The sequence below is a fragment of the Anoplophora glabripennis genome, unplaced genomic scaffold, assembly GCF_000390285.2.
Source record: "Anoplophora glabripennis isolate ALB-LARVAE unplaced genomic scaffold, Agla_2.0 scaffold999, whole genome shotgun sequence".
Classification (NCBI taxonomy): domain Eukaryota; kingdom Metazoa; phylum Arthropoda; class Insecta; order Coleoptera; family Cerambycidae; genus Anoplophora; species Anoplophora glabripennis.
The window spans coordinates 12,021-27,168 of NW_019417129.1; the positions used below are offsets into that span (position 1 = coordinate 12,021).

Consider the following 15,148-nt stretch of genomic DNA (forward strand, 5'->3'; position numbering starts at 1 on the left):
GCTTCGTTTCGGTAAACAAAAAAATAAGTCCAACTTTTAATGTTTACCAAAAAATCTAAAGTATGAAAACATTTTATTGAATTTTACTATGAATCATATAAAATAAATGAAAATAAATCATCTTCCATGTCAAAAAAACTCCAAAGTAATTTAGTATAGGATACCTATTTGAATGAAAAATTTTTATTCTTTTTATTGTAAAGTATTTAAAATAACGTCATTTAGATATGAAATACTGATGCGAAATTTTCAATAAAAAATTTAGTCAGTCGTAATTACTGCACAGAAATAAAGAGATACTCAAACTGATCTTAAAGTAAATTAAACTTTCGAAAAACTATGTCTTACTCCCAAATGAGGTTACTGGTATTGGTGCTATAAAATTAAATTTTGCAGCGAAAAAATATATAAAAATGGGTATCGGTTAGACCAAGACTATTTATGACCGCTGCAGACATGTGGTAAAGATGCGGCGTCAATGGTGGGGCAACGAAATTGTGGTTTGTCAAGTCCCTGTCAGCTCGTGAAAATTGAAGTGGTGATAATGTTTAAAAATGAAACTTGAGACTCATGCAGTTTTTTATGGGATGATTTCTAAGTGCAGTACGTACAATAATTATTGAGATAGGACTCCAAGAAAAGAATAAGCCAATAAAATTCTGTTATCGGAACAATTTACCGCGGCGGAATATTAAAATATACATATACAAGGTAAATATACAGGGTGTCCCACCACGAACTCCATCGATGGATATCTGGGAAACCGCTTAAAAATTTCGAGTTTTCCACATTTTCTGAACTTCATGTTCGATAATTTTTTTTGACCATCCTGTATAAAAACTGGAAAATTTTCATGCCAAATTCGATAAATTAGGTTTTCCTCTACAAAACATACAATTTGCACAAAAAAATAAACCTATGTTTCCGGGAAAACTGACAATCTGCAACTGTCAATTTTTGCTTAAAAATCAAAATATCTCGGAAACGGTCAAGTATGGAGTGTGCTATATGTTTTCAATTTAAAAATATATGCTCTTTCCAAAAATGCAATAATATACAGGGGGTTCCATTTAAAATAAGAAAGTTAGTATCGACTTCCGGTATAACCGGAAGTACGATGACCTTGAAAATATTTTAGCTTGGTAGGCCCCTACGGCCGTATCACACCATCACAATTTCAAAAAAATCCTTTGAGCGGTTTCCCAGATATCCATCGATGGAGTTCGTGGTGGGACACCCTGTATATAAAGTAAATTTTTTGAATTAAAATGTGTTTTTATTTCTTTTACAGTGCAGAAGGGTACAAATCATAAATAAACTAGAAGATAATACAATTATAAACACGCTGGTACAAAAAGGAATAAACAAAGAAAGATGTATTTAAGTGATCTACTACATCCCTTAATCTGATAAATTTTCGAAATCATTATCACTAGAACTCTCACTATCAGAAGCTGTTGTAATCAAGTCTTCTACTACCACATCGCCTCGAATCTCTTTTGCAAATAATTGTCTTCAACTTTAACAACATGTTGGCAACATTTAATTAACTCTTCGACAATAACTGATAAAAATTCTTCTGTCAGAGTTTTCACAGCTTCTAATTTCAATTGGATTTAAATCAGGATGGTAGAATGGGAGGCTCAAAGCCACGTGCCCAAAATCAACAGACAATTAGGGATAAAACTCATTTCACCACCGGCGTGAACAATCTATTGCCTTTAGATATGGTTGATAGCAAACCGTCACTGGTATTGTCTGTCCAACTGTTAAAACAAGGTAACATGGGCAGTGTGATTGTAATTTCAGCTAAAAGACTCAATTGGTCTACCTTGGCACCTGTCCAGATAGTTCAACCTTATAACGGGAATATCAGTCTTCTCTATTAGCACCCGCCGATTGTTCGTAATTTTCCTCCACCTGAACTTGATTTATTTTTATAAGAAATTGCACTGATAACGCACAGGACGATACGCTTACGAAGAAATACGCCTTCGTAACTGCACAACACAGTATGCACTGCAAGCTGCTACGGTGAATGCCACGCCGCTAATGTCTTTCTATCTCTGGTGTTGAATGCAATTAATTCTAAGAAAGTGACGCAAGGGTATTCTTGGAATTCTGTCTCACCAAATATCGAACGTACTGTACATATAGAGAACTTTCGTAAAAAAATTCGAATGAAATTTATGAAATAAAAAATTAAAATAAGGCCGGCCGACCCTGAAATCTTGAATAGAGTTGCACATACAGGGTGTATCTAAATAACACCGAAAAAATTCAAGGGGCGATTCTCCGATGAAAATTAATAGGGGTCTTTGGTATAAAATTTTTTGAAAAAACCCTTCCCTGAAAAGTTACGCCCCTCCTAAAATTACAAAAAAAAATTGTTTTTCTTTTTTATCTTCCACGTACATCAAGCTAAAGAAACCAAACTTGGTGAACATTATCTGTCAATAAAACTACACTTTTTGAATTTTTTTCAACCCTGAACTATTTTTGTAAGGGGTTGAAATAATCAACCCCTATGACATTTTTTCTTATAATTTTTTTTTCGATAAAATTTTTTCCTTTTAAAAAATATGTCTAAAAAACCCCATTCATTTACTAACTTTTTGATCTCTTCAAGTTTCTTCGAAAAGTTAAGGATTTATGACAAAAAAAAAAAAATGTATTGTAATGTATTTTTAAAAAGATGAGCTGTTTAACGCGAGTGTATTTTGCCGAAAGATCTAGTGGCCTGTTCTTTACAATGGAATCCGTAGAAACAAATGTCAATGTCATTTATTGTTACTGTTTCTTACTATTTCACAAGTTTCATGATTTTGTGTAGAAAATATTAGTTAATAAACCGAAAATATGGTTAACTATTCGAATTTAGAAATGGCAGATATGCATTTTACATATGGGTATGCTAACGGTAATGCATTGGAAGCGCAAAGACTTTATGCTGAACAGTACCCAGAGCGTAGATTACCCCACCATACTACGTTCACAAATATTCACCAACGCTTGCGGGAACTTGGAAAATTTGAAAAGAGAAGTCATGACTGTGGCCGTAGCCGAGAAGTTAGAACTGAAGCTGTCGATGAAGCCGTACTTAATTTAATTGAGGAATCCCCAGAAACTAGTACCAGGAAAATAGCTCGTGTCCTAAATGTAAGCCATTCGGTAGTTTTTAGAATTTTAAAAGAACAACAGTTATATCCCTATCATCTCCAACGGGTGCAGTCGTTACTGATTCGAGATTTTTTACCACGTGTGGTTTTTTGTCAATGGCTTATTAATATGATCGGCCAAGCGCCGCAGTTCTTAAGAAATATTTTATTTACTGACGAGGCGAATTTCTCAAGAGACTGTATTAGAAATTTTCGTAACAATCATATTTGGGCTGAGGAAAATCCTCATGACTTTTTTGAAGGAAATCATCAGTATCAATTTTCATTAAATGTGTGGCTCGGAATTATCGACGATCATTTAATTGGTCCCTATTTTCTTCCACGACGATTAGATGGTGACTCATATTGTCATCTTCTCGAAGAATTACCTATTATTCTTGAAGAAGTTCCCATTCAAATTAGGCAACGTTTATGGTTTATGCACGACGGTGCACCAGCCCACTTTAGTATACGTGCAAGACGTCACTTGGATGAGGTGTATGCCAATCGATGGATAGGTCGAGGAGGATATGTAAATTGGCCAGCCCGCTCCCCTGACCTTAATCCTTTGGATTTTTGCATATGGGGATATCTGAAATCTTTGATCTACTCAAGGCCAGTTGAAGATATCAATGATTTGCGAAACCGCATTGTAGCAGGGTGTGAAACGATAAAAAATTCACCAGGAATATTTGAACGCATACGCAATTCTATGAGAACAAGAGTAGATGCTTGTATTGAAGCTGAAGGCAATCATTTTCAACATTTTTTGTAGATTGTATTGTCAATATCCGACAGATTTTTATTTTTTGTTACTGTTATAACATTATTCATCATTTGTTCACTTTTAGTCTAAGTTCCAAACTTCTTAGCCTAGTAGAATCATAGGTCAACTATTTGGTTGAGTGTTTTTTAATAAAATGTTATTTAATATGACAATAAATGACATTGACATTTGTTTCTACGGATTCCATTGTAAAGAACAGGCCACTAGATCTTTCGGCAAAATACACTCGCGTTAAACAGCTCATCTTTTTAAAAATACATTACAATACATTTATTTTTTTTTGTCATAAATCCTTAACTTTTCGAAGAAACTTGAAGAGATCAAAAAGTTAGTAAATGAATGGGGTTTTTTAGACATATTTTTTAAAAGGAAAAAATTTTATCGAAAAAAAAATTATAAGAAAAAATGTCATAGGGGTTGATTATTTCAACCCCTTACAAAAATAGTTCAGGGTTGAAAAAAATTCAAAAAGTGTAGTTTTATTGACAGACAATGTTCACCAAGTTTGGTTTCTTTAGCTTGATGTACGTGAAAGATAAAAAAGAAAAACATTTTTTTTTTGTAATTTTAGGAGGGGCGTAACTTTTCAGGGGAGGGTTTTTTCAAAAAATTTTAACCAAAGACCCCTATTAATTTTCATCGGAGAATCGCCCCTTGAAATTTTTCGGTGTTATTTAGATACACCCTGTATATTTAAAGAAATACGTACATGAGTGGCATTCCTTTGGTACAAGGGTTCTTTTTAGTGAACAAAAACAATTATATTTTGAGGCTTGGTTGAAAAAAAAATAAATGAAGAAGAATATATTTATATTCTACAGGGTGATCCATTAACGGTATCGAGCGGCTGTATATATGACATTAGACGTGCTACGAATATGAGGTAAAAAATCTATTGACAAATAGGACTATAAGAAATTGATTTAAAATATTTTCAAGTTTGTAACTTCACCGCTAGAGGGTGCAACTGCTATTGTGTTATAGAAAATTGTCGATTTTTCGAAAATTCGCTTATATAACCTAAGTTGAAAATACATTTTTTAGATACACTGTTAAGACCTTCACAAGTTTTGTTTCAACTTTTTTTTTTTTTACCATAGCAACGCCAGTATGAAGGACTCCATCTTGAAATTTTTAAATTGTCATAACTTCTGAATGCCTTAATCGATTTCAAAAAACGACGGCTCTTTTTATAGAACTATTAATATTTATATTTATGATATGGGAATAAAAATATTATTTTCCTGCGCAACGGTAGACGACGCTAATGAGAAAAGTTTTCTTCTTTTCTTATCCCCGTTTACTAAAAAAATTAAATGCAACGATATATTTTTTTTTTCATGGCTTGATAGACCGTTTATTAAGGAAAACAAATACACAAATCGGAGGTCGATATCTTTTTTCGTTTAGTAGTTATTGCTAAAATAGTGAAGTTGTGCTAGAATAACATTGACATAGTCCAAGCCAAAATTAAATTGTAATTAATTGTAAACCTATGCCAATATTGTTCTTAAAAAGAACTTGCTTTATTTTTAACTTTTTTAATATGTAGGGACAATTTTTCATTTTTTTTTTATTAATTCCAAATATCTGAGGAGTTATAAAGATTATTGTTTCTATGACGAGGCAGGATATGCTCGATGAAAATAGATTATTGAAAAATTATGCCAAACGATACGTGTCAGCTCTTGCTTCGTGCAAAATTAGTGTCATTCGTGTGAGAAAAGTACTTGTGTTCCATATGAAATTCCCAGGTCTCTAACTAATTCCCTTAGACTTATTGGGGGATTTACATAGACACAAGCCAACATATTAATAGTATTATCTTCCGTTCTTGCACGGCGATGCCTTCTTAGAGAATGTAGTGGCGTCTGGATAAACGCTGAAATAATTCTCTGGAGTAGCGTATTATACAAGGTATCGCAAAGCGTATTCTCTTGAAGCTATAACGGCATTTTTCAAACATTGTAAATAAACTGCCAAAATATCATACGTTTTCACATTCGTAAAAGGCATTTTCCTTGTTCAAAAGTACTTTTCCAACATAAATAACACTAATTTTGCACCCAGCAAGAGCTGTCACATTTTGTTTGGCATAATTTTCCAGTTGTCTATTTTCATCGGGCATAGCCTGCCTCGTTATAGAAACAATAATCTTTATAACTACTCAGATAATTGAAATTAATAAAAAAAATGAAATATTGCAGTTATCAAAAAAATTTCAAAATAAAGCAGTAATTATTTTTAAGGACAAGATTGGCATAGTTGACTTTGACTTGAATTATGTCAATGTTATTTAGAGAACTAAATAAAGGAGGATATTCTAGCACAACCTCACTATTTTAGTAATAACTTGAAAACGAAAAAAGATATCGACCACCGGTTTGTGTATTTGTTTTCCATAATGAATGGTCTATCAAGCCGTGAAAAAACCTATATCGTTGCATTTAATTTTTTTAGTAAACGGAGACAATTACAAAATTTTTCTCATTAGCGTCGCCTACCGTTGTGCAGGAAAATAATATTTTTATTCCTATATCATAAAAATAAATTTTATTAATAGTTCTTTAAAATGTCATTGTTTATTGAAATCGATTAAGGCATTTAGAAGTTATGACAATTTAAAAATTTCAAGATAGCATCCTTCATACTGACGTTGCTATGGTAATAACAAAAAAAAGTACAAACAAAACTTGTGAAGGGTTTAACAGTGTATCTAAAAAATGTATTTTCAACTTAGGTTATACATATAAGCGAAATTTCGAAAAAATGACATTTTTTTTGGGGTAGTTAGTTTTATACGGTTTATTGGGTTATTTAACTTATTTTAATAGAAAATTAACGTGTATATGGTAGTTGGACTTGAGATCATCGCGCCGCGCTCTTACAAGTTGCGGCAGTATCCGCATTGGAACAATACAAACATGAACGTTGTCGTTTACACATTTCTACCAACCCGTGCAAGCGGTCCTGATAAAACGCTTATGTTAAAAGACACAATGTGTCCCCCTTATGTGAAAAAATGGATGTGTATCAAAGAAACCGCTTAAAGTTTCTTATTTGTTTATATAAATATTTCGTTTTAAGTTAACCCTAATAGTAAAAGTTATATCCAGGATCTCGCATTTCCCACGAGCGAATGTTCGAGACATATTCTTACAGTACATTTTTATTAGTGTATTTTATTTTGCAACATAGGAAGGAGATCCCATTGTAATTTATATTCTTTGGGATATACCTGGGACATCCTGCTCAGGATGGTTCAGTCCGTACTATATTTGTTGAGATAAAGTTCCAAGAAGATCCTTGCGTCACTTGCTTGGACTTAATCGCATTCAACATCCCAGATAGAAAGACATTGGCGGAAAATTTTAAGGCACGCCCCTGCCGCGGTAAATTGTTACAGTGCCAAGTTTCGATAATTTTCTTGAAATTCTATCTGAACAAATATTGTACGAACTGTATCTACAATTTATTATCTCTCATTTATACAGGGTGGCCCAATTAAAACAGTCCACCTCAAATATTTTCAATGCACCAGGTTTTTCCGTAAACCCCCGAAACAGGTCGATTTTGCTTTGATAGTAAATTCATGAATGTAGGACCATCCCCTAAACGGGCTGGCAACCCCTTCAAGAATCTTAAATGGCACGGGGGTTAAGTGGCACATAATTTTAATGGTATTTCTTACAAATATGCAGACATTTTTTTGTTCTGTCTTAAAATTAACGTAAAACACTTGTTGGAAGTGTCGGTGAAATAAATCGAAAAAAAGTTTTCAAACAAGTTTTAATTAATTAAGTGCCACCCATTTACTTCCATACAGTAATAAAACCTTTGTTTAACATATTTCCGAATATTTTGTCATATTTCACAGGGTTATTTCATCATATGTTACCACTATTCGGTGGCGAAGAGGTAGGTTTCGTTTTATAAATATAAATGTTGATTCAAAAAGTCACGTAAAGCAGCTGCATAGTGTGGCGGAGCGTCATCCTGTTGAAAAAATACATCATTCTCTGGAATCTGATCTGTCATTTTCAAGAATCTCCACAATGCGAGAGAAGAAGTTTTGAAGCAAATTGAGGTGATATTCACTCCTGTATCTGCAATTATGTATGTTGACGTAATCTTTAAGAAAGAATGTGCATTCGTCAGAAAAGCATGTAAAATATAAAAAAATTGAGATTATTCCAAATTTTTGCACGCCTGTATACGGCGATTTGGATCATCTTCATTGAGCTTTTGCACGAGATGAATCTTATAGGGATGGAATTGATGCTTTTTCAAGATCCTCTAAAGACTACTACGTGGAATTCCTGAAGTTGCTTGTAATTTTCTGGTGCTTGAAGTGGGATTCAGTTCAACATGTCCCAAAATTGCAACTTGTGCTGCCTCGTCAGTAACAGAGTGTTGCCTTTCATGTATTTTTGTTAGCAACGGATCCAGTCTCTATGAATTTAGATATTAAATTTATTACGTAGAGATTCTTAACGAGACAATAATGTCTCATTAAAAATTCTTGCTGTAACCCGGGCCATTTCATTACTTTGAAAATAGTGAGTGACAATTTCAATTCTCTCTGCAGTGGTGTAAACCATGATACTTCGAATCGCTTGCTTCAAAATAGCGAAACAAATCAATGGATTTCACTACTTAGGCAGTTCTGATTGATGTAAATTCGGAACAAAACTACATGTAAAATTCTAATAAAACAAATCAAGACGTCAATTATAAACCTCATTGTTTACAGTTTCATTATAGGGTGAGTTTTTTATTACTATTACTATTAGTTAGGGTTAAATTAGCCCCTACACTAGCACTACAAATAACACTGCCAATAAACAACAAAATTGGGTAAATGGTATTTAAGATATTTACGAAATAACAATTTTTTTTACAAAAGTTTAACACCCTGTCAAAACGAAACATCTGCGGATCAATGTTTATATGAACTTTTTGTCTTAAAATCACTCAAGTAATTGTCTGTTGAATATATTGTACATACTTAATTAATACAGGGTGTCGATTTTTCAATGGGGACACGTGATGGCGTAAGTTTTGGTGTCCTGGGCAGGGAAGTAAAATACCCTTAAATATTAAATGGTACCCTATGTTGGGTGACACCTCATTTTAAGCTTTTTTAAGTTCTGCTCACAACGACATTGGACTTTTTAAATTTTGGTTTGGATATGACAATAAAATCATCACATACAGAATAAGACAAAATATCAATGAATGAAGGAATGTTATTTTACTAAGTGTTCGAATTGGATTCTCTCCGCTTCCATACAATAAAATCTTTGCTCCACTTCCGAACGAACATTTCGAAGCATTTCGGGCGTTATCGACGACATTCTTCAACAATTTCGATAAAAAATTTGTTTAATTTTTCGTTTATCTGTCAATACAAAAACTTTATACTCTATAAGTTCAACTTTTTTATCCGTTTTTCTTTAAACGAGGCAATAATGTCTCGTCTTGTATTGTCGAGACAGTATCCTGTAACATCATCACAAAGTCGATTGAATTCCAATTCGTGAAAATGGTTGAAGAAGTGGAAATAATTAATTTGTTCTACAAATGACTGTGTACGGCAGGCAGCACAGATTTTTAATGATCGTCATCCTGACAAAACCACTTCGCATAGTGCATAAATTTTCGGAAATTGGATCGGTTGCAAACAGCAAGCATCAACGTGAACAGGGCGTACGTAATGAGGGTAATCAGGTAGCTGTCCTGGGTCGCATCTCAGGTTCAAGTATAGTTTTTCCGAAGTCAATTGAAGAATCAATATTTTCAAGGTATGTACCAGGCTCGGTCGCTAAGCAGCAACTCAGCATTGAAATATTTGAAAAACTTGTTCCCACATTTATTTAGCCATACCCATATACAGATCTGGTCGAACGAAAAGTGCAGGTGGTAGAAATGTATACGCTCAGTTGAAGAATGAGCGTGTGGGCAAAGAGCAATGCGCACTGTTTCTCTGGTCCATTGCGTTATCAAAATTCAGTTGTCGACTAGTCGCCTAGCAGTGCAGTGCGGGTATGCGGAATTTGGTGTGATTCAGATAATTTTAATTTATTATAGGCACTCTTCTATGAATCATTCATATTACAATTGCGAAAGGGAAAAATAAGAGGGATATTTGGTTTACAAGTGTTTTAAAATCTTATGAGCTTTGACCTTCATATCCGCAGAAACATAATTCCGACCGTCGCCTAAATTATTCTACGTCCTAAAAACATTACATCTATCATTCACAGTCTATCTCGAGCTCTCGTAGCGTAAACAAGCCTTTGATCCGATTACAAATATCATAATAAAATGCCCTATTCTTTATTATTTTAATTTAAGCAATAAAAATATATATAACCAACGTTCGCCAGCCGACTTTATTGATGCCTGAGCGCCTTAGTTCATTTCTGGTTGTAATGAGGCACGTGGTCTAATTTTGAGTCAATGTTTTCACAATGTGCTCATTTGAAGAAGTTTGCGAATACGCCACGCATTTTGCGCATTTCGCGGCTCATGAGATTTTGAAACTACTCTACTAATGTTATTACAACATGGCATTTTGGAGACCTTTTGAAATGGAACAAAACGAAATTTACCATCAATATAATAAAATTGTTTGAGGACATAAATAATTAAAATATGTTGTCGGTAATAATAATAGAAATTTTCTTCAAATTATATACAAGTTATTATAATATTCTACCTTTAGCAGAAAACTTTTTTAGTAACGCCCATGAAACTCATTAAATTTGATTGCTCGGTTTTATTATGCATGTTCAACTGACTTCGGAAGAACTATACTTCAGGAATTTCTGTACCTAGTTGCCGCCGAATCTTAAAAATTCATAAGTATCACCCACACAAAATTAATTCGGTACAAGAAATTAATGAAGACAATCCTGATCGCCGCTTGTAGTTCCGTGAAGTTCGCCGCTTGAGTTCTGTGTGAGAGATCGTGTTCGAAGGAATCCAAATTTTTTATACTCAATCTGTTTTTGCGATGAATGTACGCTCCAACTGGATGGTCGAGTCAACCACCATAATTTGCGCTTCTGGGGTGATGAAAATCCACGCATTTTTTATGAGACTCGTACACAGTATCCGAGGAAATTGAATGTTTGGGCGGGCATACTGGGAGACCATATATAGTCCAAGCATTATAGAGAAATGCTTACAGAAATTATTACCTGGACAAAAAAAATATGACCGTATAGAAAATTAAATTTTAAATTGAGTTTCTTGTTCTTTAAACTCGATCCAATATGGCGAACATGGTTAAAAAAAATCGCAAAGTTGAAAAAAACGGTTTTTCTAAAATAACTAAAAAAATATAGCACGGATTGAAAAATTTTAAATGAGAAAGTTGTAGGTTTTAAAAAGATCTATCGACAGATTTTTTGAAAGTATCGATTGCTTTGTTACTTTTCGAGATATATCGAAAAAACCGTTAAAAATCTTCTCTTTTCTCTTCTTCTATAACTCGTTTACATTTACGTGCCCATATTTGCTATTTACTGCAAGCATAGCCCGCGGCAAGCCAAAAAANCGCAGAAACATAATTCCGACCGTCGCCTAAATTATTCTACGTCCTAAAAACATTACATCTATCATTCACAGTCTATCTCGAGCTCTCGTAGCGTAAACAAGCCTTTGATCCGATTACAAATATCATAATAAAATGTCATTCTTTATTATTTTAATTGAAGCAATAAAAATATATATGACCAACGTTCGCCAGCCGACTTTATGGATGCCTGAGCGCCTTAGTTCATTTCTGGTTGTAATGAGGCACGTGGTCTAATTTTGAGTCAATGTTTTCACAATGTGCTCATTTGAAGAAGTTTGCGAATACGCCACGCATTTTGCGCATTTCGCGGCTCATGAGATTTTGAAACTACTCTACTAATGTTATTACAACATGGCATTTTGGAGACCTTTTGAAATGGAACAAAACGAAATTTACCATCAATATAATAAAATTGTTTGAGGACATAAATAATTAAAATATGTTGTCGGTAATAATAATAGAAATTTTCTTCAAATTATATACAAGTTATTATAATATTCTACCTTTAGCAGAAAACTTTTTTAGTAACGCCCATGAAACTCATTAAATTTGATTGCTCGGTTTTATTATGCATGTTCAACTGACTTCGGAAGAACTATACTTCAGGAATTTCTGTACCTAGTTGCCGCCGAATCTTAAAAATTCATAAGTATCACCCACACAAAATTAATTCGGTACAAAAAATTAATGAAGACAATCCTGATCGCCGCTTGTAGTTCCGTGAAGTTCGCCGCTTGAGTTCTGTGTGAGAGATCGTGCTCGAAGGAATCCAAATTTTTTATACTCAATTTGTTTTTCCGATGAATGTACGCTCCAACTGGATGGTCGAGTCAACCACCATAATTTCCGCTTCTGGGGTGATGAAAATCCATGCATTTTTTATGATACTCGTACACAGTATCCGAGGGAATTGAATTTTTGGGCGGGCATACTGGGAGACCATATAGGGTCTTTCTTCCTACTGAGAAATCTGGATAGAAACATGTATCTGAATCTACTGGAAACGAGCTGTGCATTTTTTTCTTAATCAGAACTTTCTAAATCACTGGATAGGACGCAAAGGCTCAACTCAGTGGCATCCGAGATCGCCAGATCTAACGACCTTAGACTTTCTTCTATGAGGAGACCTAAACTCGAAAATTTATGCAACACGGCCGAAATCACTTGGGGAGCTTCGTCGGCGAATTGTTGAAGAATGTCGGCAGATAACACCCGAAATGCTTCGAAATATTCGTTCGGAAGTGGAGCAAAGGTTTTATTATTGTATGGAAATGGAGGGAAACCAATTTGAACACTTAATAAAATAACATTCTTTCATTCATTAACATTTTATGTTATTTTTTAAGGGACGATTTTATTGTCATATCCAAACCAAAATTTAAAAAAAAGCTTTAAAAATGAGATGTCACATAGAGTGTAATTTAAAGTTTAAAGGTATTTTATGCTCCTGCTTAAGGGGTAGCTTCCAAGACACCAAAACTTACGCCATCACGTGCTGAAAAGAAAATCGACGTGTCTAAGGCTTTTTTTTTGTTAATTCCGATATTTTCCAGGTGGGAAGTTTTAATTGAAACACCCTGTATAGTAATTAGTTGAATATAATATTTTTATATATATTTAATGAAGAACGGTAAAAGACATGAACAAAAACATTATGTCAATCTTGTGGGCGTTACTTCGTTTACCTTTTCAAGTATTGATTTTTGCTGGTAAACGATTTTATTGTATTATTATTAATTACCTATGTAAGATGAAATAAAGAAAAAAAATCAGGAACCTTATATCTGCTTATAGGTTATTTAGGATCGGAGGATGTATATAATATTTAATTTTATTTTAATTAGCAAGAGAGGGCAAAAAATGGATATTAGAAAAAAGCTTTATTTTCAACTTTCATTGGACATTGGAATGATTTTTATTGATTTGAAACGTTCATATAAAATTTTTGCATTAAAATTATATGAAAACATAATAACTTACGCACTAGATAAAGTAAGAGTATTAAAAAAGTTGTACAAAAAAATTACCTTACAGTTACTGATTATTAAATAATACTCGAATTTCAACAGTTAGCATCTCGTGAGGCGAACATTTTAAATCCTGTTATCGGCCTAATTTATAATATATTAATTAAAAATACAAAGTCTTCGTGTATACCGGAAAAATGGTAAATGTGGAGCAGATGATCATGACATCCTTTTTAATTTAGAACATTTCATACATCAACTTTCTTAATCGCAGATTCTTAAATACCTGTTTCCTTGCGAAAGAAATAAGTTCTGGTAACAGCTACGCAATTAATTCGATTTTTATGGTATACTTGTACTAGAATCATATCAAAATTATTTTCCTCGCATCGAGACTAAACTTCTAATGAAAAATCACCCTTATATGTATTTCATTTACAGGAAACGGGTTTGGAGAACAATTTCCATTCATGATGTATCGTAATCATAGTTTCTTGAAAATAAGATGATACGTTTTTCTACCAACTAGATATTTTCTATATAAACTTGTTAAATTGCAATTGTATTATCAGTCGTTTGCAGAATTGCAACAGTAAAATGTTCTCGAGAATATTGTTATCAGTACTGTTCTTATGTTTATGTGTCTCAGCCGAAGATAAATCACAACCAAAGATTGTGAAAAGTGAATACAAAAAATCTTTATCACGGGATTGTATTAATGCATATTCAGCAACATGTTTAAAATTAGACATATTATCCTGGGTGGACAAGTTAAATGAAGAAGACGATTATAGTGTTTTACCAGGTGTCTCAGTGATTCGAGAAAATAACAGTGTTGGGGCTAATACCGCAGATTTGGTCGCCGAACTAGCCCGAGACTTTCCAAATGATCCGGATGCCCGACTTGACGCGTTTTTAATAAAAAAAGTAACTTCATATTTCAACAGTCATTCCATTCGTTTACATTTATTGGATCAAAACACTGTGGAAACCGCTAGAGGTGGGGGTGGGGGAGGTGGAGGCGGCGGTGGCAATAAAGGTGGCGGCGGCATGGGTAACATGGGTGGCATGATACTCGCTGCAGGAGCTATGATGAAAGGGACGTTAATGGCCTTAGCTCTTGGTGGTATTGCAGCTTTAGCTGGTAAAGCTCTGATGACTGGCTTAATTTCACTTTTATTGTCAGCAATAATTGGATTAAAAGCTCTCACACATGGACATAAATCTACAACGTACGAAATTGTGTCAAAGCCAATATATTCTCATTCGAATACCCATTCTGTGTCTCATGAAGATCATGGTCATGGATATGGTCACTCTTCTTATGGGCGTAGTTTTAATATGCCTTTACCTCTGGGGTTACAACCAGATTATAACCCTGAAATCAAGTGATGCCTTTATATGTTATTTATTTATTACTTTTGTTATAATGTAAGTGTAAATTGTTGAAAATACACTTAAGTTAATATAAATTCTGGTTGTAGATTACTGTATAAATAATTCAAACTTTATTTATTTGTAATCATAATATAGTGTTAGTAGTTTTAAAGAAATATTTTTCCTTTAATCTGTGCTAAAAACTTTATAGTAAAAAATGAATATTGTATACTTTTACAAGTCATAATACTAATACGTGTCGATATTTAAAAAC

At 33.6% G+C, this 15,148-nt stretch overlaps 1 protein-coding gene across 1 annotated transcript; it reads left to right on the plus strand.

Moving 5' to 3' along the window:
• The first annotated feature begins 1,634 nt into the window (after nucleotides 1-1,634).
• LOC108914015 lies at nucleotides 1,635-14,889 on the plus strand. Its single transcript, XM_018719705.1, has 2 exons — nucleotides 1,635-1,779; nucleotides 14,147-14,889. Exons 1-2 carry the CDS (start codon nucleotides 1,635-1,637, stop codon nucleotides 14,887-14,889), a joined length of 888 nt encoding a protein of 295 aa, XP_018575221.1.
• Nucleotides 14,890-15,148: the final 259 nt, after the last annotated feature.

Bases quoted from the DNA above. Each gene is read 5' to 3' on its own strand.
- LOC108914015 (XM_018719705.1), top strand. From the start codon at position 1,635: ATGGGAGGCTCAAAGCCACGTGCCCAAAATCAACAGACAATTAGGGAT. The intron at 1,780-14,146 runs GTAACATGGGCA...TATGTGTCTCAG, and splicing joins TGTCCAACTGTTAAAACAAG to CCGAAGATAAATCACAACCA.